The following is a 24,024-nucleotide window of genomic DNA, read 5'->3' as shown; positions in this document are numbered from 1 at the left end:
TGTGAGGTCGAAGTCTCCGGTGTAGTTGTGGGGGCGACGGTCTCCGGCCGGTGGCTTCACAGGGGAGGCGCTGGTTAACGGCGGCGAGCAGGGGAGGAGTCGTTGCTTGGTCTCTAGTTGAAGTTGTCGCTGTGACCTTGTTGTTCGCCGGCTGCTGCAATCGACTGTGATGGTCGGAAAATCGGAGGACGCCGGATCGGAGAGGAAGGCGACGATCAATGGTTTTGATCGGAGAGGAGGGTTGCGACGGTGGTGGTCGCTGCAAGGTGGAGTACGATCGATCGATCGAGGGTTTTTTCTGGGAGGGTTGGACGAGGACTGGAGGCGGAAGCAAAAAAAAAAAAAAAAGACGCGTTTCTTTTAGGTTAAAGGGCTTGCAGACTTTAGAAGATGCTATCCCATATATGTGTGGTGAAGACCTCGCGCAGACGTTTTTATGTCTGCGCACTTCAGAAAAACAAACAGACTGCAAACCATTATGTCTGCGCGTGGTCTGCGCCTCGCAGACCTGCAGAGAAAAAACAAACACTCTCATAGTTTCAAATAAAAATTAGTTAACGTCGTATTCGGCAACAACTTTTTGAAATCTTTTACATCTATTAAAAATTTACAACTGTGTTTATACCTAATAATTTTTACCTAATAGTTCCACACAAATTAAAACTACAACTCCCAAATTTCATCGTTCACAAAACACGTCTTAAACCCAGTTTAGTAGTACAAATGTACAAGTTTGTTTCTATCTTTATGTCCGTTTAAAACCGGGCCGTTAAAAATGGGCCGGCCCAACAACTTAAACCATTAAATCGCAGTTGAATAAATAAATGTATCTGATTTATAAAACCCTAATCGCGCCCCATATAAACTCTGTATTTTTCCAATCGATCGCTTTCTTCGTCTAGTTGATCACTCCACGTTCTCTAGAATTAGGGTTTCGTATAAAAATGGCGGCAGCTCCACCCAACTCCGTTCAATGCTTCGGCCGGAAGAAGACGGCGGTTGCGGTCACACACTGCAAGGCTGGTCGTGGTCTAATCAAGATCAATGGTGTTCCAATCGAGCTCGTCCAGCCTGAAATCCTCCGTTACAAGGCGTTTGAGCCGATTCTCCTTCTTGGTCGTCACAAATTTGCTGGCGTAGACATGAGGATCCGAGTCAAAGGTGGAGGTCACACTTCTCAGATCTACGCAATTCGTCAGAGTATCTCTAAAGCGCTCGTCGCTTATTACCAGAAGTTTGTCGATGAAGAACAGAAGAAGGAAATAAAGGATATTCTCGTGAGATATGACCGAACACTACTTGTTGCTGATCCTAGGAGGTGCGAGCCGAAGAAGTTTGGTGGTCGTGGTGCTCGTGCGAGGTTTCAGAAGTCTTACCGTTGATCAAAACAGAGTAATTCATGTCATTTTTATCCTAGCATATTTCATTTTTGTTATGTTGCTTTTTGATAGTATGTTGAGACGTGAGACACGAAATTGTTGTTCTTCTGCTAGAAATTTTGATTGAATTGGTTTGATCTTTTCCGTTCTAGACATTCATGCCTAATGGTGTTTTCATATCTGTTATTTCTATTGAATTTACTTGCAGCCATTCTATTGTGCTAACGATTTGTTGATATTTAGAGTCGTGATAGATTATCTCTGCACCTTTGTCTATATGTTATTCAATCACATATGTTTAAATGATATTTGTCAGTTGTCATGAACAATTTGCTATTAACAGTTTTGATGATACATAGGTGTTCTCTTGAAAACTTTTACATTTTAGAAGCTTGTTAATTTTCTTTACGGGTCATTTGCTTGTTTCAAGCTTGTTAATTTTGCTAATTGTTGTTGAAAATGTTTGTTCATTACTGCCTTTTGAACTTCATTAACACAATTTTCTTGACATTACTTCACTATTAGGTTCACCTCTTATAAGCATTTTTCACAATATCTCATTGTTCTTAAAGTCATTATTAAGTTGCGTACAATAAGATTTCCCTAGAAAGTCACAAGGCTTTCAATCACCGGATTCATTCATTTATTGATTTAATGTAATGGCTGGCTCAAAGAAACGAAAGTAGCGGTTACATTTGTCATTAATGGCTGACTCAAAGAAATGAAAGAATCGATTACATTTTTCCAGGGATGAACATTTGGACTGGGGAACCAATCGGAACCGGTATCTGAATTGGAACCGTTTGGACCGGGATTGGGACAATATTTTTGTGGATTTTTGGAACTAGGAAACCTAAAACCGGGAATCGAACTAGACCAACTTAAAATGTTTATTTCTCACTAATTTGAAGTGAGATTGACTTTATTATTTTTCCTACATGTTATTTAGGTTCTGTAGATAATTTTAGACCATAAAATCTTTTGATTTGGTTAAAAATTGAATGAGTTACAAGCCTTGCAAGGAAAACATATGAAATGAGACTTTTTTTTTTCTTTTGTTTTAGCACTAAAACGTAATTTCATATTTTTCCTAAAATGTTCATATCTCACTCTTTTGAAGTGAGATTGAAATGATTCTTTTTTCTACATGCTATTTAGGTTTTATAGATAATTTTAGACTATGAAAATGCTTGATACGGTGAAAAATTGAATGAGTTACAAGCTTTATATCAAATTGGATTTTTTGAATGAGTTACAAGCTTTATATCAAATTGGATTTTTTTTTCTTCCTGTTTCAGCACTAATAAATAATTTGACATTTTTGTTAAAATGTTCATATCTTACTCATTTTAAGTTGTATTGACATGATTTTTTTTCCTACATGTTTAGGTTTTTTAGCTAATTTTAGACTATAAAAACTCATAATTTGGTTAAAATTGAGTGACTTACAAAGCCTGCACAAAAGCATATTAAATTGACTTTTCTTGTTTTAGCACCATTTAACAATGTACTACTTTATTCTCAAAATACGTTGCTATTTCTTGCGGATCGGTTCCAACATTGAAGACCCAACAAGAACCGGAACCGATATTGGTAGAATTGGCGGTCCTGTTCGGTTCGGTTCCTATTTTCCACCAAGTTCGGTTTCCGAGCCGGTTTCGATACTCATCCCTACATTTTCATATGATTTTATGGTTTTACTTCATTTGAGGCTGAGATGTTATTTGGGTTGGAACCTAACCGAATAAGGTAATTGCATGAACCAAAAACCGAACTGATTAACAAATACTGGTTCGGATTGGGTATTATTTGGTTTGGTTCGGTTATTGCTTGGATAATATGTACAAGATGATCAATGACCTATATATATATGGGGATAGTGAATATGAGACTGTTATATACTTAACCTTAGGTATGGAACCTATCAAAACTAGGTCATTTTGCTCCTTTTTAGCTTAATTTTTCTTTTATTCAAAAAACTCATATAAATTGGATTTCATCTTCTCGTGTATATTTAATTTGACAACATCAATTCATTATTATTCTTTGCTTTTAAAGTCATTATCATCGGGTTGTATCTTATCTTTGATACAACGTTCAATTTTTTTTATTTGAGATCACTACATCACATTATAATTATCCATGTATTCATATAAAGCAAAATCCAATTACAATAAATATGTTTAGCAATTAAATCATCAAAAGATGCCAACTGTATTCATACACAAATGAAATCGCATGTGGTAAATGCAATTGGTTAGTATGTATTAAATTCAATATATAATCCATGTTTTCTTTAAAGTAGCATACAAACACGTGTCCTCTTACTATCATTTTTTTGTAATTGAATTGAGGAAACAACACATTTAGTTTGTAATTTATATGTAAAAGAAGACGACGATGATTGCAACAATGAATATGTAGAATTATTTGTAAGAAATTTTGAAGGACGAAGAAATCAATATAATCAAAGATGATAATAAGGAAAACAGATCAACGATTTTGAAGTGGTAGATATGGTAAATCTTTTGATTCTAAAAATATGGAAATCAAAATACTAATTTGTTAGGATTAACATCAAAACTACGTAGTTTTATTGGTTCCACACCTAAACTTAGATATATAACAACCTTATATTCAGATAATGAGTTTGTTAATAATCTGTTAAGAGATTGGTGTGAGCATTTAAGAATCAAGCAAAGATTCATATCCATGGCTCATCGGAAGCAAACCGTCAAACGGAAGTCATAAATCAAAAAACCGTACACGGCTCAGAAGTGGTATTACCATTAGAATTAATGGTCCTTACCGAGTGAACAAGCTTCTATCAAACCAATAATAATGACGGGTTGAGGACAAACTTAGAACTATCTACGGAAAGGCGAAAGATAACGGTCATATGACAGGAACATTATGAAAAGCAAACTGAAAACCACTATAATCAACATGTCAAATGTAGACCCTTTAAAGTAGGAGAAAAGGTCCTCAAAAAAGCAAAGCAAGCTAACAAGAACCGTAAGGGAAGTTAAGACCAAAATGGGAAGGCCCATACAAAATCTATGAAGCAAATAAGGATGGATCGTATATCCTACAAATAACGGATGTATAAATTGTACCAAGATCATGGAACGTAAAAAACCTAAGGAAGTTATATGTATAAGAAGGAAAGTACTATAAAAACATCAACTTATAACCTACACGGGTCACACGACAAACCGATAAGCGTTTAACATGGTCTCGACGAAAGCCATACCATTCCCTTATCAAAAGCATTATAACCTACATGGTTCAAACGACAACCCGGTAAACGCTTAACATGGTCTTGATGCAAGTCATACCATTGCCTTATAAAAAAAACATTATAACCTACATGGGTCAAACGACAACCTGATAAGCGCTTAGCATGGTCTCGACGCAACTCACACCGTTTCCTTATCAAAAACATGTAACCTAAAAGGGTCAAACAACAACCCGATAAGCGTTTAGCATAGTCTCGACGCAAGTCATACCATTGCCTTATCAAAAACATTATAACCTACACAGGTCAAACGACAAGCCGGTAAGCGCTTAGCATGGTCTCAACGCAAGTCAAACCATTGCCTTATTAAAGAATTATAACGTACATGGTTCAAATGACAAGTCGATAAGCGCTTAGCATGGTCTCGACGCAAGTCATACCATTTCCCTTTCAAAAGCATTATAACCTACATGGGTTAAATGGCAACCCGGTAAGCACTTAACATGGTCTTAACGTAAGTTATACCATTTCCTTATCAAAAACATTATAACCTAGATGGATCGAACAACAACCTGGTAAGCGTTTAGCATGGTCTTGATGCAATTCATACCATTGACTTATCAAAAACACCATAACCAACACGGGTCAAACGACAACGCGATAAGCGTTTAATATGGTCTCGACACAAGTCATAACATCACATTATTAAAAGTAGTATACCCTATAAGGGTCAAACATTTCGTATGGTCTCGAAGCAAGTTATTCCATCACCTCATCAAAAGCAATATAACCTACACAGGTCAAACGACAACAACCTGGTAAGCATTTAGCATGGTCTCGACGCAAGTCATACCATTACCTTATCAAAAGCAATATAACCTACATAGCACAAAAAACAACCCAACAAGCATAAGGAGATTTCCTGACACTAGGCACAAACATTAAATAGTTAACAAAAGTAACATTCAAGCATGCGTTGCACTTAAAGCAATGAGCATGAAAGTAAACCTTTTAGTCAAATTATGTCAACATACAAGGACCAAAAATTAAGTTACAGAAGTCAAAGACACATCCTATATACCAACACAATTGAAGGCCAAGGAGCGCGAAACTAAAAATGGTTACACTTACAAACACTCACACCAAACAATGCTTGCCATTACACAAAGAAATAAATCATAACCAATTGGAGATAAGACCTATAAGGACTTCACAACAAGCTGAGCATGAAGAACCTCATTCTCCTGTAGACATGACTCATAATTGGCCTCTAACAATGATGTATGATTCTCCAAAACAACAAATATTTCCGAAGAAACATGACACCGGTCGAATAGCTTTGTGTGCACTTTACCAACCTTACCCAACATCTCTTCCCTAACTAATTTAACATTCTTGGTGGTTCGCAAATTTACCTTGACAGACAGATACCGATCACACAACACTAGAAAGGCCTCAAACAATTTGTATTTCCTACCATTTTGCGATATAAATAATGTCCTCAGCACGAGCTATGGAGTGGAAAGCCTCGTCTAACTCTTCTCAAAGCAAAACACATGAAAAAACCCTAATAACGAAACCTGGAAAACATGAAACAAACAAAAACAATATGAAATAAAACAACAACATGCATACCATTTGCAATGGGAATTTGACAATTAGCTGAAGTAGAGCATAAGGGAGCAGGCCGTTGTCACATCTTGAAGAAAATCCTCAAATTGATGAGGCATGGGTGAATGTTTGTGTTTATGAAAAGAAGATGCGGCCAACGAAAGTGTAGCCCCAGGACTAAAAGTGGGAGAAAGTGGCAGTGATACATCAGACGAAGAAGCAAAAAATACACAAAAGTTGCTTGATAGAAAACGCGCCCGACTCGAATCCGGGTAGCCGCACAGTCGACCCTGAAACAGAAAATCCTCAAATCAGGCTCCTCATATGGAAACACACCTTTTAACATTATTTGATGAGGAGAAATGTCACAAACAATATGAAATCAAATTGAACGAGGTTTTACTCCCCCCCTCTACAATATTAAATGCACAAAGAGAAACAAAAGAATATGCATTTATATCAGGTGAAGAAAAAAGGGGAACAAGACACAATAATACACTAATAAATCAAGAAACATACTACATTTACTACAAACCTGGATGATTGACCGATAACCTGGTAGTTGATTTCGAGCTTTCCAAATCAGGTTCATATGACACATATCCAATATGGATTCAAGATAAAAAGACCTTTTTATACAAAGACGAGAAAATAAAGGAACATACTTCAATAAATCCACAGTTAATAGCACAACATCGTCTAGATTGGGAAAGGGTCCAAGAATAAAGAGAAGACATATCACTTATGTATCCAACAAGACTTACTTTTCCATCCACTGTTAGTACCAAGAAGATCAGGGGAATGTAGGAAGTGACGACTATTAAAGGAATACCAGTCACCATACTTTTTTAAATGATACAAATACCAGAAAAGCAAGACATGCAAACAAATGTGATGAGCTAGACAAAAGGCTTAGAACATAATAAGCTTGGACACGCGGTTTGGACAAAGAACGAGGTAGGAGGAAGCCTCAAGCCACACAAAAGGTGCCTAAGATAAAATCCCACCTTACCACCAGGAGCATCTAGAATTCATGCAAAAGAGGATGGAAGAAGAACGCCATGAACGAACAATAGTTAGTATTCATGCACCAACCGGTCCAACATAAAACCGTCAACCTCGGAAGAAACGGAAGACCTGTCATAAGCAATGGCATACATTACGCAAAAAGCAGAAATGGCATACATGACACGAAAAGCAGGAAGGACAAAATATTAGAAGATTCTAAGATTATGTTTATCCGCTACATAAAGACTGAAATCGGATAAAGCATTAATTACACAATCCAATGAAGTAAACATACATGACTAGCAAATGATGAGATCATTTGATGCAAACCTGTACCCCTTACACGTGAGTCATTTTGTCTATCGAGGAAGATTTCAAAGTCTGAACAACAAAACAATTTAACGTCATTCTTTCACCCTTCGGAATGGGGGGCTTAATGGTGTACCCGAAGTTGTCGATTGGCCTAATAAGGGCCTCCCCATAACAAACCAATGAGAAAGAAGTAAAGAACATCGGTGTGGGCCGAAAGCAAACCATACTTACCCAATAGTTATAGATCGGCCTAACAAACGACAAAAGGAAATTGTCCAAGATAATCAACCATAAGGCAATATCGTTATACAACAGATAAAATGCCAAAAGAAAATCATATCCCTGAAGTCCCGCAATCACAAGATTGTGGCAATAATAAAGTAATAAATCGACACTAAGGATATAACTGTCTTTACTAGGGTAATAAGCATCATTGGGTAAAACGTTGCACCAAACCCAAGTTCATTTGCCTATAAAAGCCCTCAACAAGAGAAGAAGAGTAAAAAAGAAAAAAAAAAAAAAAAAGAACATGAGAACTCTTTGTAATTTATATTCACATCGCCAATTGCAACATCTAATTTAGGCATCAAAGAGCAGTATGGATTTCTATCCTATTTGTTGTTCCATTTTGTAGGGGGTCTTTCTGAGTGCCCATTAGGAAAGGCTTGATTAGCTGTCTACAATGTATCTGAAAGACCATATAGCAACACTTCCCATATATTAAGAGAAGCTTCAGGTAGAAAATTAGATATCAAATATAAATTAACAAATACAAAAATTTGTCTAAGTGGTATATGCTTACCAGTTAATTTTACTATTATAAAAAATATGACAAATAACAGAATGATATTAGGAAATCCTTTCTTTGAAATGATTATACCTTTTAGAGTATATGAAAAAAAATAATAGAAAATTACCAAGGTAATCAAGTTATGTTTGAATTTATTATGAACCCTTATTCAAGATGGGTTCAAGATCAATTAACATTAAAACATAATCAAATAAATTTTATAAAGGAAGAAACTCTTTCAATAAATACTAATGATCAAATAAAAAAAAATTAACGAATCAAATTTCTCTTAGTATTTGTAATGATCATCCAAATGCATTTTGGGAAAGAAAAAAGTATACAGTACCTCTATTATATGAAAATGATTTTAATGAGAAAAACATCCCTATAAAGGTTAGACCATGTCATATGAATATCAGTATCTTGATATGTATAAAAAAGAAATATCCTCTTTAACAAGTAAAAAGTTAAGTCAACCTTCTAAATCTCAATGGTCTTGTACCACATTTTATGTTAACAAACATGTTGAACAAGAAATAAGAATATATTGTTTAGTTATAAATTATAAATCACTTAACAAAGTTTTAAAATGGATAAGATATCCAATTCCTAATAAAAAAGATCTATTAGATAGATTACATTATTCTTTCATATTTTCAAATTTTGATTTAAAATCTGGATATTGGTAAATACAAATTGATGAAAAGGATAGATATAAAATTGTTTTTGTAATGTTCAATTTGGACAATATGAATGAAATGTAATGCCTTTCGGACTAAAAATTGCAATGATATATTCAATCGTGATTTTATTATAGTATATAGTGATTACATATTAATTTTTTCAAAAACAATAGATACCCATTTTAAACATTTATATTTATTTGAAAAAATTATTATAAAAAATGAATTAGTTATATCGCAAACAAAAATGTACTTATTTCAAACAAATGTTAGATTTTTAGGACATTGAGCAAGGTAAAATAATTTTTATCAATAGAAATATTGAATTCACATTCCGACAAAACTTTTGATAAATATTTTATTGTATGACATATTGGTTATGCTTATGCAAATTGGCACAACATTGACATATTTAATACATATACATGATCAAGTTATAAACAAAAAATTAGATAAAAAAAACTTTTTATCGGTAATACCGGAATACCCGAACCCGACCTATACTCGAATTACCCATAATCGATTACCCGATTTTTTTATTCAGGTCGGGTATCGAGTATTTTTTTATTAGACAATACCTAATCTACCCGAAACTCAAAAAATGAGTTGATCAACACCCTTACCATGGACTGAAGAACACAGTAAAATGGCTCAAAAAATAAAAGAAAAAGTTAAAACACTTCCATTTCTTTCTTTAGCTAACCCAAAATGGCAAAAATTAGTAGAAATTGATGCCACTGATATTGGTTATGGAGGAATCCTCAAACAGCTACATCCTGAAACAAAACAAGAATATCTTGTTAGATTTCACACAAGAAAGTGGATTGATATTCTGTAACGCCTGATTCTGTAACGTCTGGTTCCTGGTATGTATTTAATTCATAATTATTCATTTTTTTTATAGAAACTCGATGAGTTGGAGGCCCTAAACTCGTCGAGTAGAGATGGATTGGGACGCGGGTTAAGAAGTCTACTCGGCGAGTTGAGAAGCCTCAACTCGACGAGTAGGCTGCCAGAATGAAACCCTAATTTTCAGGGTTTTGCACCCTGTTAAAACACCTTAACCCCCATAAGTTGGCCTCATTTCCAACCTTCATTGTCCTAAACTCTAGCCTCAAAACCCTAATTCACTTTTGAGAGTTTTGAGCCAACTTTTGTTCATTCTTTATGATTTTGAGGAAGAAGGTACTTGAAGAAGGAGCAAGGACATGTAGGAAGAGAGTAGATCTAGAAGTTCGGCTTCATTTCTGGTTCATCTGAGGTATAAAGCTCCTACCTTGTCTATAGCATGCTTAGATCTAGTTTTAGGATGCTTTCTTCATGTTTTGGTCCAAGTATGTTGGTTTTTGGAATTAGACGTCCCATGTGGGCAAACCCTTCAGATCTAGGGACTTAAGGGGACTTCATAGCATAAAGGTGCCAACTTAATGGCCATGGAAGTCCCATGCAACTTTTAGACCATCTTTTTGGTCTTTTGAGCCAAGTTGGTCATGCATGCAAGTAAAGATAGGAACTTTACATGACCAAATCGTCCCTAGTGTCCAGATCTATGACTTCATGATCTATCTTGAAGTTTTGATGGCTTTTGGAGTTGGATCTAAGCCATTTTGAGTTAGGGTTAGGGCTCATTTCTTCTAAGATGGGTTTTAATGGGTAAAGTTGGAAACTTTACCCTCCTAGGTGTGTTTCCGACCCAGATCTGGAATATGGGACTTAGATTCGAAGAATGATGGCTTAATACATTAAGGGGATATTTGGCAGGATCTGAATTTTTAAGATCTAAATTTTTAAGAGGTCTAAATTTCTAGAGGGTCTGGATTTTTAAGATCTGAATTTTATCATGCTGTTTGGTTAGAACCTCGGAATTTTTGTCCTGAAAAACGAAAATGACCATTTTACCCTTCTCTATCATTTCTTTAAATTACAACATTGTACTTCTAACCTTTCCTTTTTAGGACATCGTACTTTAAAAACTATAAGCATTCTAGTATTCTAATTGAATAGAAATAGGAAGTACAATGCTATAATGATAAAAAATTACCATTTTACCTATTAATTATTTTTTTTTGACTCCATTGATTTCACCAAAATAACATCAAAACTCATTAAAACATCATCAAAATTCATTAAAAAAACACCAATATTAACCAAAACAACATCAAAACTAATAAATATGTTCCATTGTTGCTCTCATTTGTTAAGGTAATCACGTCCCAAATGTCATTTGCTTCAATAATGATACTAAAGTTTTGAAGGAGATCATACTCTTTCTTTGCCTCCATTCACTTCATCATCATAGAAATTTCATTTTATTCCTAAAGACCTTTCTCTACTATCTATTGAAAAATATGGAAGATGAATGTCACCGAATGTCTCTTCAGCCAAATCAAATGCAACAATCCTTTTTGACTTCCACTATGAATGCAGTATAGTGAATAAGCGATGTGTCTCATTACAACAAAATCATTTATCACAAATTGAATGAAAAGTGATGGTTAGCAAGATTACACAACATAATCTTGAAAAAACAAAACCCTAACAGAGCTTGAGTTTGAGAGAGAGTTCAGAGAACAAACGATCTGTCTCATTACACCAAATTCGTAAAAGAATTGAGTACAAGATTTCACCCAACAGCCCCTTGAGATCCAACATCAGCAACGTGAATACTACTAGAAGGCGTCGCAACCATTGAAGTCTCGCTGCAGATCGCACCACGTTTCGAAAGTGAGTTTATACACCCGACGACCTCTTCTAAATCCTGATTTCAAATGATTTTCAGGTTTCTCTTTCAATTTCAAAATTGGAGAAATCGATTTCAAAAACTCAATTTCAGAAAATTGGGGAAGAAAACTCAACGACAGGGACAAATCGGAGGAAGGCAAGGAGGATGATGGCAGTGGGATGCGTCGATGATGGCGAAGTTGTAATTGTTGTGAAGAGAGAAGGAAATGGAAAGGTATTGGCGTAATGGGGAGGGACGAAGGTTAAGTGTGTCCATTTTTCTTTAAGACTTCCTCCCAACACTTATTCGGTTATACCTATTTTCTAGATTCATATGTAAAATTGAGAGGTAAACAAACTCTCTAAATTAAAAAGATTCAGAGCTGACTTTTATTAAGAGGCAATAAGAGATAAACAAACAGGGACTAAGAAAGCTTAACAGAGTGAAGAACTCGACGAGTCTGTAGAGGAACTCGATGAGTAGGGTCGAAGTGTCTCGATTTTGTTAAAAGGAAGAACTCAACGAGTTTAAGGATGGACTCAACGGGTTGATTTGAGAAGTCCCAATTCTATTGATAGGGAGGAACTCGACGAGTTCATGAAAGAGCTCGACGAGTTAGATCGCGATGTCAGGGTTTCATGATTTATGGAACTCGGCGAGTTGAAGGGCCAACTCGATGAGTTGATTCAACTTGGAATGTTAACTTTGACCAAAATATTAACTTTGACTTTGACTAAAGTTGAACCTTAAGGGGTTATGAGTATGAAAGGGGAATTAAAGGAATCTTTTATGTGTAGGGACTGAGTTGGGTTGATTTCAGAGCCGTAGATTTTTTAGCCACTTTACAACATTTGAGGTGAGTTACCTTCCTGTAGAAGTGGTTGAAGGCACCAATGCCGGCCCAATAGTAGCTGAATATAGTAGACATGATTGTCTTTGTGATAATTGTCTGGAATGTCACTATCTGTTATGCTTTATGTGCTAGTATGCTATGATATTATGTTATAGTGGTAGGAGGGGCGAAATAGTCCCCGTAACCAGTCGAAAGGACCGAAAGAGTAGGCCAGTACCCAAATATGCTAGGCAGTATGTGATTTATGTATATATGCTAGGGTATTATGTGGTAGTGGTAGAGATGAAATAATCCCCGTAACCGGTTGAAAGAGATCGAAGGGGTAGGCCAACACCCATATATGCTAGGCGGTTACCGATTGAAAGAGACCGAAAGGGTAGGAGAGCACCCTGATATGCTAGGCGGTTACTGGTTGAAAGAGACCGAAGGGGTAGGCCAACACCTGGATATGCTAGGCAATATGTGTATTGTATGGTATGTGGTATGATGGGGGAACTCACTAAGCTTCGTGCTTACGTTTTTCAGTCAGGTACTTCTTCTTCGAAAGGAAAGGAGCCGACATGAACGCAACACATCACTCTATGTTTTCCGCACACGAGATCTTTGGGAGTGATACTCTGATGATGTTTTATTATGACATGTTTTGGATTACTGACATTTTGGTTTTGATATGTGATGACACGATGGATGTTTTAATACTGATGGTTTTATAAGTACTCAATTAAAATTGAAATTTTTGGTCTTAAATTTTTGGATGTTACATATTCAAAAGAATTATTCTACCACAACTAAAGAAATTTTAGCTCTAGTAAAATTCATTTTAAAATTCCAAGAAGAGTTATACAATCAACATTTTATTATAAAAACTAATTGTCAAGTAGCTAAATTTATGCTTAATAAAGTCTTTAAGCATGATGTTTCAAAACAAATGTTTTCAAGATGGCAGGCTAACTTAGCTTGTTTTGATTTTAAAATCCATTATAAAAAAAGGAGAAGATAATAGTCTTCTAGACACTTTAACATGTGAATATTTGCAAAATGATCTCTATGAGAGGAAGAGGAGGCTACCCTAATAGAGGTGGTTGAGGTAGATGACAATATCCTCTAATCCAACATGAGTATAATATGCTAATAGCCAACAATATTGCTTCAAGTTCTACAAATTTACCCTCTGTTCCTATTCTAGGGGATCCATTATATGATGCTTTTCAGAAATTTCTGAAAGCAAAAGGGATTAATAATCCCCCTAATTATGCTCATGCATTAATTAAAGATGACAATGTCAAAGATAATTAAGAATATATTCGAAGTTCATATAAAGAAGAAATTCTTCTTTTAGAAAACAATGATGTCATGTTATATTTTGAAAATAACAATGATCCATGGTTCTTGATGTCCAAATATTTAGATACAACATCTTTTACGACATGTTCCTATAAACTAAGAAATTATTATGAGTAAAGCCCATTTTAAGATAGGAAATAATACAACCAACAATTATAGTAAAGCAATTATCAAATGGATAATATCTACAAAAGATTGAGGATTGAGTACTCCTCGTGAAAAAGAGTTTACAATACCCGAATCAAAAAGTGTTTTTAAATTTAATTATTGGGATTATATTGATAATTTTTATAAAGCATTTTTATATGAGAATCCCAATCAAAAACATTCTGCGTTTTTTAAAGTTTGTGAAAATGTTTACAAACAAAATATTCCAGTATGGTTCATAAGATGGTGGATATCATATGGTCTAAGTATTAATATTTTTCATAAAGATTCATTTAGAAAATTATACGGTGAATGGATTTCAATCTCTCCGAAATATAAAGAGGTTTCAACCCAAATTAAGAGTGAAATAGAAGTTATATCTTCTTTACATTTCTTTATTGAATTTTCTATACCATGGATATGGAAATAGGTTCCTCAAGTGGATTATAGTCCAAATAAATTTTATTCTTTACAGAGGTTATACCTTACCAACTTTTGGCCAAAAATGTTACAAAAATATCCAGAAACAAAGGAATTAAATTCCAAATAAATTGTTGATAATATCAAGCAAAAATACAACAATATAAAGCCCATATGGAATTCTCTGATAAAGAGAAGGATCAAGACAATATTTTTCAGAAAATAGCAGAAGATTTAAAGGCTAAGACTAATAAGAAGCCATGTAAGAAAGACATGATTAAAGCATATCTTTCACGAATTAAAGAAAACCTAATAAAAAATTTTGATCAACCCGAATCTACCAAATCAGACAGCTCAATGGATTCCACTGAAGATGATAATTTCTTTCAATGCTTAGCTTGTGAATTCCAAATAGAGGAGATAATTTCCTCTTGATTGTAAGTTTGAGATGATAAAAGACAATTTACTCAGAAAGAATCTTTCAGAAGATATAGGATCAACATCACAATGGGCCCAATTGGAAGAAAAATAAAGCATAACAATTCAACTTTACTATTATGATGCTCCATATTATCATAAAAGATGGAATCATTTTATCAGATATATAATTTTGTCAACCAAATTATAAAACCTCTCCGTTATTTGTTTAAATTGGTTTTAATTTTGGTTTGAAGTCCGTCCATATATAAAGACTTGTATGTTTTCGTTTAGAGACAACGTTTGTTGACCTCCCATGATCTCTTTCTCTTGTAAAAACCCTTCTTAGTTTGTAATACCATTTGAAGTGTGGAGTACTAGCATCCAATATTCCTATTAAGAGTCTTATACTTTATAAGTTTCCTATTATTTATATTGTTATATTGTTTATAATTTATAATTTTGTTTATATTAGCCTAATGGAAGGCTAAATTACTTAAGTGTTGAATAACTTATGAAATTATTTCATGACTTGATTATGGAAATGTACGAGGGAAAACAAAATCTTAATCAAATTATCATTTTAAGACTATACTATCATTCATGACCAATTATAGAGAATGGTAACCATAAGTCGTAAGTGAGCCTGAGTATTGTCGGATGGTGGCGTTTTTAAGAGCCAATATTTATTGATTTAGTAATACCGATCATGAACGTATCAGTTAATATATAATTTAAAATAATATATATATATATATATATATATATATATATATATATATATATATATATATATATATATATAATTTCTTTATACTTAAATTTTGCATGCTTATATTTTATACTTGTCCTGGTCATTTCATAATATGATATAACTTAAAACACCACTTTTTTTACATGTTTATGTTTGAAAAAGTATTATATTATTTATTTATTATTTTAGAAAGTAGGCACAAAAGTAGCTTAATTAATAATTTCACAAAGTAGCTTAACTAATAATTTCACAAAGCCCTCTAAAAAATCATTTTTAAAATGACAAGTATGACTTGACATGATTGATTAACCCTTAATATTAATATTGGAATTATTTTTGGTGTATTGTTAGAACATTGTGTATGGACAATGTATTATAACATCAAAGACATGCCGCATCACGTATGGTGTTATAACACCTTTATAGGAAATGATTACCATGATATAACATTTATTAATTTATGTGTTCTCATTGAGGTAGATAATATATATATATATATATATATATATATATATATATATATATATATATATATATATATATATATATATAACATTTATTATTATTTTTTTAAATCGTTTAGTTCAATGGTCAAAAAATATAGTACCCAATCATATTTCTCGTTTCACCCCGATTTCGTTACAATGAGATACATCTTAACGCCCCCTTAACAAGAAAAGATGAAAGGGGATGGTGTTCCCGATGTTATACCAACGTTTTGATTGCCACCTCACTCATAATCCGTCCATAACAGGCCCATACAACATGCTCTTATATGTCTCTCGTTGTGATTTATTATTATTATTATTTGTTTTTTTGAGGGGATACTATTTTAACAGGGAGCTTAAGTCCTTCCTTTTTACTTTGACGAAGAAGAAGAAATAAGACTATGCTTATTCAATTATTATTTTGGTTATCGGGTTTGTGATGATTTTTGTGTGAATTATTACCACACGTTTGTTATCATCAAAAGAAAGAGATTGTCGGTGCACCTGCAGATCTCTCGTTGTTATGATGATAATCAACCGAAAACCCAATATACAATTATTATTAACGAGCTCATCTTTAAATATTATTAAAAGAGAAACTTTGTGACATCACTTTCAACAATCAGGGTCATTGATTGTGTTTCATTCATATATTTTCTACCGTTAGATCGTTATGCTGACATCATCATTTGGTTAACCTTTTTTTTTGTCCATCAATTTTATGAAATCTATTAATCACAATTACTTTTAGCATTAGGAAATCTATTAATTACAATTAAATCTAACCAAAAATAAAATTATTTTTAAAATTATGAAATCTATTAATGACAATTAAATCTCACCAAAAATAAAATTATTTTTAAAATTAGAAAATCTATTAATGACAACTAAATCTCATAAAAAATAAAATTATTTTTAAAATTAGGAAATTTATTAATGACATCATCATTTGGTCAACCCCACCCCTCATTACCCGTTTCTTTTGTTCTGGTTTGAAAATCACTAACACAGTCATTATTTTCGTTTCAATTTATTACAGGGAAGAAAATATGAAGATCAATGGTGCTGGAAGATACATAAGAAATATTCTCCCACTAGTTTCAATGATGCGTACATCTTCTTTCACAACGATTCAATCAATTCTCCATTCTACGACCTCGAATCCAGATACATTTTCTCTTGTCATGTCTCTATGCGCAAATAATCCATAATCTTATCTCTTTGATTCCTCCTTATGTAACCTTGACTCCCTTTCATTTTATGATCACAACCACAAGCACTCATCTATTTCGTCTCCTTCCCTTTCTTCATATTTCTTGCGTTTCACCTTAGGGCTCTCCTTCTTTCGGTCAGTTATTTGTTCTCCGCACAACGACTTATAATTGATTTGTTATGTTTCGATTTCTGGTGTTTATTTCTCAATTTTGATGAAAAACCTAATTTCTACCATTGCTTTCATGAATTAAGGGAATCACCGCTCCTTGTCTCCCTTTTTCTATATGTTGCAGAAACAAGAAAGACGACATACACTCACAGTTAACGTGTTCGTCCTTTTGATCTATTCATAGGTTTATTTTCTTCACCACTCCAACCTCTTGCTTTGCATTTTATACAATTTTTGTTATTGTTTTCTTCTTTTCCCTCATTTTTTTCGCCATTTTCTGTTTATATATATATATATATATATATATATATATATATATATATATATATATGGTTTTTTGTTGAACACAATTATAATATGTGTTCTTGATGTCAACTGACATTCACTCAGTACCTCAAGAACATCTAACATCATCTTGCAAATACCATTTTTTATGGTATCAGCATATGAAAATAAACAAAAAAAAAAGGAATAAAAAAGGAGTCGATTTGCATCAGGTAGCAATTCAATCTTTAAATATGTTTTTTGCTAGATTTTTTTGTTGTTGTTAGTGATGGAACAAGTAATATGATAGTTAAATATATCTCTTTTTTGTATTTTCTTTTAGTTGTAGAAAACGATAGAATAGACAAAGAAGTTGTCGTCAAAAGATATTAGGTGAGTTATCCAGAATTCAGATTGATTTAGTAGTTGGTAAAATAATATAAAAAAGTGGTCAACATTTATCTGTATGATCATAAAAAATAGAAGTGGTCAACTAATTTTATAATTTTGCCTCTAAAATAAAATGGAACTTTTCTTTTGGACTAAAAAAGAGTATCGAAAAACTCCCCAAATAAGACGCCCAACACTCAGATGAACAAGCTCAATAAAAAAATAAAAAATACTTTTATTTTTTACTAAATTTTTAATATATTTTTCCTATTTTATGTAGATACCAACCAATTTCTTTCATGTTGATCCTCATCCTAGAAACCTTGCAATTGGCTCATATGAATCATGAATCATGAATCATTAATATACTATGATTTTGGTATGATGAGGGAGATTAAATCATTAACTAGAAAAAGATTGGTAGATCTTTTCATGCACTTTATGAAAAAGTTGTAAAAAATGTATGAATTTTTTTATTTATTTTTCTAATACTATAAAGCAGACACACCATAATGTAGTTTTTTAGGTACTCGAATAGAATTTATATTTGGATTAAGATTATAAAGTATTATGTTATCATTACAAATTATGAACAATTTCATAAGTCTTGAAACGCTTCAACCCAAGGGTGTTGTGGTAACTTGAGTTAGAAATAGATTCACTTACAGGATTCTTGAAAAAACATTTATGTTATTTGCTAATGTCCAATGATCGTCAACACCAGTCTTTGTTAACTTCATCACCTTAGAAAGTTGAACAATAACATCAGAGGGGAGAGGAGTGTAAACATCATATATGTCTAGAACTAAAAAAATCAATGGCTGCAATAAAAAATGCAAAAGAGCTTGAAGCAATAATATTCTTTTTGAAAGGTTATTTTTTTTTTCAAAATAACATGTTGCAATGAGTCAAATGTAGTTCCCACAAGTGTTTGAGGACCCTCCTACACCAATCATATTATTATTATTACAAATCAATAAAACATTAGCTCGAAGAAAATATAAAAAGTTGTATTATTTTTTGAAAAAAACATGAACTTACTGGAAGATCATTAACAAATCGCCAAATAGCACTAAAAGCTTCAATTGTAGCACCAATTTGTACTGCATCAATTGATACATCAACAAGAAAGAAAAAAGACAACTGAGATTGGTTCCCGAACCTAAGAAGAGTATAAATTTAAAATGTATCATATTGAAGTACTCATATGTGACAAGGTCGTCCAACTAATAAAACAAAAAACGTTGTTTACAAAGAGGTCCTTCATCGGTTATACATATTCAAGGATTTCATTGTTTTTTTTTTTCCAATGTTACCAATAAAACTAATTTTATTTATGTTACTTTCTTTTTAATTATTGTGCCAACTTTCTATACTTTTACATGTTCTCCGCATTTTACGTGGGTCATAATCTAGTTTATTTGTAAGAATCTAATTTACAAAACATTGATCAAGGGCAATGATAAAAATCAAAGAAACATTCGTTCACAAATCAAAAAAAATTATCAAGAAGATAGTTAATAAACCAACACTTTTCCAACTTATTCTCTCACAATACACAGATCTAAAAGGTCAAATTCATCGTTATCATGTCTTAGCAGCAAATTTGAAACTATTAAGCCATCATTTATACTTTCCACGCCAAAGGTCGTGGAGAGGTTCCAGGTCAGCCACCATGAGCAACCACAAAACCATGGAGCATTCTCCACATTAAGAGGAGAAGAAAGAATAGAGAAAGAGAAGAAGAAGAAGAAGGACGATGTATGATAGAGAAGAAGAAGCCTATTGGTCGTGGCCCTCGTTCTTCCCACCACAAATCACCACGACAATGCTCGATGTTTGATAGTGTGCAAGGTCGTGGTCCGTGGCCACGTCGTCAACGATAATCTTAGATTCTGAATGCGCTTATCATCCAACACATGAGTAAATGTGACGTATAAAAGGACAAGCAAGAGCGGAATAACCATGGTCCATGGGACACTTGCAACTCTTCCAAGTTACAACACATCAGATTTTGCCCTTATAATCAGTTTATTAATTCGCCACCTAACTCTCCATATAATACTCTAAGAAAACCCTTATAATCCCTTCGTTAATTCTTACAACACATCATAATTTGCCCTTATAATCCTTTCGCTAAGCCCTATGCTAATATTTTATAAGGCTGCACGGTGTCATGCATATGTTGCCGATGAAAACTTACGTGCAAACCATTACTGGCGATAAACAGCACCCCTAAAGTTTTTTTTCACCGTCGGTATTATACCGACGACATATGTTCACGGGTGGTAAATGTGAGACAAATGATGGGATGTGTCTTTCTCTCTCTACTCTCTCTCTTCTTTACCGGTGGTGAATACCATCAAAACATCACCCCATAATTCTACAAACTTCATAGGTAAAATTTTGAAATCTAGATGAAGTATATATATAGTCCAAGTGAGTCTTATCTGATTCAAACATAATATGACCGATGGATCTGAAACTCGTTAAAAGAATAATCAAATATCATAAATTTTTTAGAGAAAAAGAAGATAAATATGTCTAATTTTATTAACCACTTTACAAAAAATAGTAACAAAGTTTACTCAAAACACCAAAATACCAATCAATTTTGTGCAAAATTGTAATGTCATCAACGAAACAATGTCGTTTAGAAATTCTTTTTTTTTTTTTTTTTTTTTCTCACAAATACTATCTAGAAAATTCCATGGCTTATTTGTGAAAACAAAAAAAAATCCAATTTTCTCTACAAAGGCTTATATGCGAAAATAAAAAAACCCAGTTTTGTTTTTGTTGATAAAAATCTTCAAAAAAAAAAAAAAAGACAATTTCAAAACAAAACAAAGTTTGATATTGTAGTTTTCAAATACAAAAAAAAATAAAAATAAAAAATAAATTAAAAACAAAAGAAAATTCTCAAAGAATTTCGAAGGTTTGATCAACGTAAAATTATCTGTAAAATGTTAAAATCTTAGTCAAAAAGTGCTTTTGTAATTTATTTGCGATAGGAATCTTCAAACATCATTTTCATTGTAAAAGAAAGTTTGATGACTTTTTTTATTTGAATGAAACTTAAGATTTTTGAACTTGCAAGAGAATATTACAAACTAGACTTGTGAAATTCTATTCTAACTTTTTTTCTTTCTTGTCATTTTAGCAGGTGAAAACTATAATATAAAAATTTTTGTGTATTGTGGAAATGGTATATATATATATATATATATATATATATATATATATATATATATATATATATATATATATATATATATATATATATATATATATATATATATATATATATATATATATATATATATATCAAGTTCAACAACAACAAACTCAATAAAATTCAATTTATCACAAATTTGAAGATTTATCACAATGTCAATATTAGAATTGTGAGACATTCCACTTCGGTTTGTGCCGATTGGAGGAGAAGTTGTAGTCGAAATCAAAATCAAAGATGGAGATTCAAAGCTTCGATTTGCCATCGGTCGAACAGAAGAGGTTCGAATTTCATAACTTAATGCATTATTTCGAACAAATAGGAAAGAAATCAAAATAAAAAATGGAGTTTCAAAGCTTGGATTCGCCATTGGTCGATTTTACTAAATTATGCTTTGCGCATTGAAAAACCATGTGAAAAAAAACGTATGCATCAATCAAATGCATATGTTTTTTGTGAAAAAAGTTCAAATGTAAAACATTGGTTCAACGTAAATTAATAAACAGGATTTGGTTGTTGACTTAAACATGTGACATATTATATAATTACCTAATTAGTATTTGATATAACTAATTAACAAGTTTCTTAAAGTCAAATGCATAATGTTGATTACTGAATATTAAAGTTATAATATTTTTTATCAAATAAACATATGTATTGGATTGATGCATGTGTTTTTTGTTTTTCTGGTTCAACATTCTATAAATTTTTTAATCAACTTTGAACACACATAACTTTTTCATATGACATCCGAACAAAGTCATTTTTTTCTAGACTGTAGCACTTTGTGTGAGCTTCATTTTAAGCTCACAAAACATCTTAATTTGTTAAGAATTGGCAGACTTATACATCTATAAATTGGGACTGTTTGGGGGGTTTTTTGGTGTTTGTTTCTGCATTTTATAAATTTTTTACTCAACTTTGAACATACATAACTTTCTCATTTGACCTCAGAACAATGTCATATTTTTCTAGATTGTAGTACTATGTGTGAGTTTCATTTTAAGCTAAAAAAACATGTTAATCAGTTAAGAATTCACCTACTTATACAACTCTAAACATGGGTTGTTAGGTTTTTTTGGTTTTTATTTCAGCATTTTATAAATTTTTTTTACTCAACTATGAACATACATAACTTCCTCATATGACCTTAGAACAAGGTCATTTTTTTTCTAGATTGTAGTACTCTTTTGGTCTTCTATTTAAGGTCATAAACATCTTAATCTGTTAAGAATTGACAAACTTATAAAGTTCTAAGCATGGTTGTTGGGTATTTTGGTTTTTGTTTCACAATTTAATAAAATTTTTCACTCAATTTTGGACATACATAACTTCATCATATGACCTCGGAAGAAGGTCATTATTTTTTTGTAGATTGTTCTACTCTTTGTCGGTTTCATTTTAAGCGCAAAATACATTTTAATTGGTTAATAGTTTACCTAGCTATACAACTCTAAAGAGTTGGTTGTTGGCTTTTTTGGTTTTTGTTTCAACATTTTATAAAATTATTATTTAATTTTGAACATACATAACTTCCTTATATGACCTCGGAATAAGTTCATTTTTTTTTCTAGATTGTAGTATTCCGTGTGGGCTTCATTTTTAGCTCAAAAACATCTAAATTGGTTAAGAATTCAATGACTTGTAAAATTCCACACATGGATTGTTGGGTTTTTTTGGTTTTTGTTTCAAGATTTTATAAATTTTTTACTCAACTTTGAACACACATAACTTCCTCATATAATCTCGGAACAAGGTCATTTTTTCCTAGATTGTAGTACTATATGTGAGCTTCATTTTACGCTCTAAAAACATCTTAGACTGTTCATAATTCACCAACTTATACAACTCTAAACATGGGTTGTTGGGGGGTTTTTAGTTTTTGTTTCAACATTTTATAAACGTTTTACTCAACTTTGAACATACATAACTTCGTCATATGACCTTGTAACAAGGTCGTTTTTTTTCATAACCATATGTATTTAGTTGCCTTATGCATATGCATATACTTATTCATATGCATATGTATATACTTATTCTTATGCATAGACATATGCATATATTTATTCATATGTATATGCATATGCATATAATTATTCCTATACATATTAATATACTTATTGTTATGCATATGTATATGTAGATATACATACTTATTCATATGAATATACATATAGTTATTCATATGCATATGCATATACTCATGAATATGCATATGTCATATACTTATTCTAATGTATATGCAAATATTTTTTTGATATACATATGCATATATTTATTCTTATGTATCTACATATGATATGCATATACTTATTAATATACATACGCGTATACTTATGAATATGCATATACTTATTCGTACGGATATGCATATGCATATGTATATACTTATTCTATTGCATCTGCAGTGTTCTAAAAGGCGTACCATGGCGTGTGCCAAGGCGTTCCATGGCGTGAGGCGTGACTCCGTCCTTATGGAAAGCCTCATAGCGTTGTTGCTAAGCGTGACACGTGGAAATGTGTGATACGTATTTAAATATGTTATGCATATATTTATTCATATCTATATGCATATAATTATTCTTATG

General features: G+C 32.5%; 1 protein-coding gene across 1 annotated transcript; it reads left to right on the top strand.

Moving 5' to 3' along the window:
• The first annotated feature begins 872 nt into the window (after window positions 1-872).
• LOC111877586 (40S ribosomal protein S16) lies at window positions 873-1,530 on the top strand. The gene has a single exon (XM_023874105.3). It carries the CDS (start codon window positions 945-947, stop codon window positions 1,380-1,382), a length of 438 nt encoding a protein of 145 aa, XP_023729873.1. The 5' UTR covers window positions 873-944; the 3' UTR covers window positions 1,383-1,530.
• Window positions 1,531-24,024: the final 22,494 nt, after the last annotated feature.

The sequence above is a fragment of the Lactuca sativa genome, chromosome 5 (genome assembly GCF_002870075.4).
Source record: "Lactuca sativa cultivar Salinas chromosome 5, Lsat_Salinas_v11, whole genome shotgun sequence".
Lineage (NCBI taxonomy): Eukaryota > Viridiplantae > Streptophyta > Magnoliopsida > Asterales > Asteraceae > Lactuca > Lactuca sativa.
Note: the sequence above shows the minus strand (reverse complement) of the source record. Positions and strands in the feature narration are given on the sequence as shown.

Excerpts from the sequence above, each read along its gene's own strand:
- LOC111877586 (XM_023874105.3), top strand. The coding sequence starts at position 945 with ATGGCGGCAGCTCCACCCAACTCCGTTCAATGCTTCGGCCGGAAGAAG.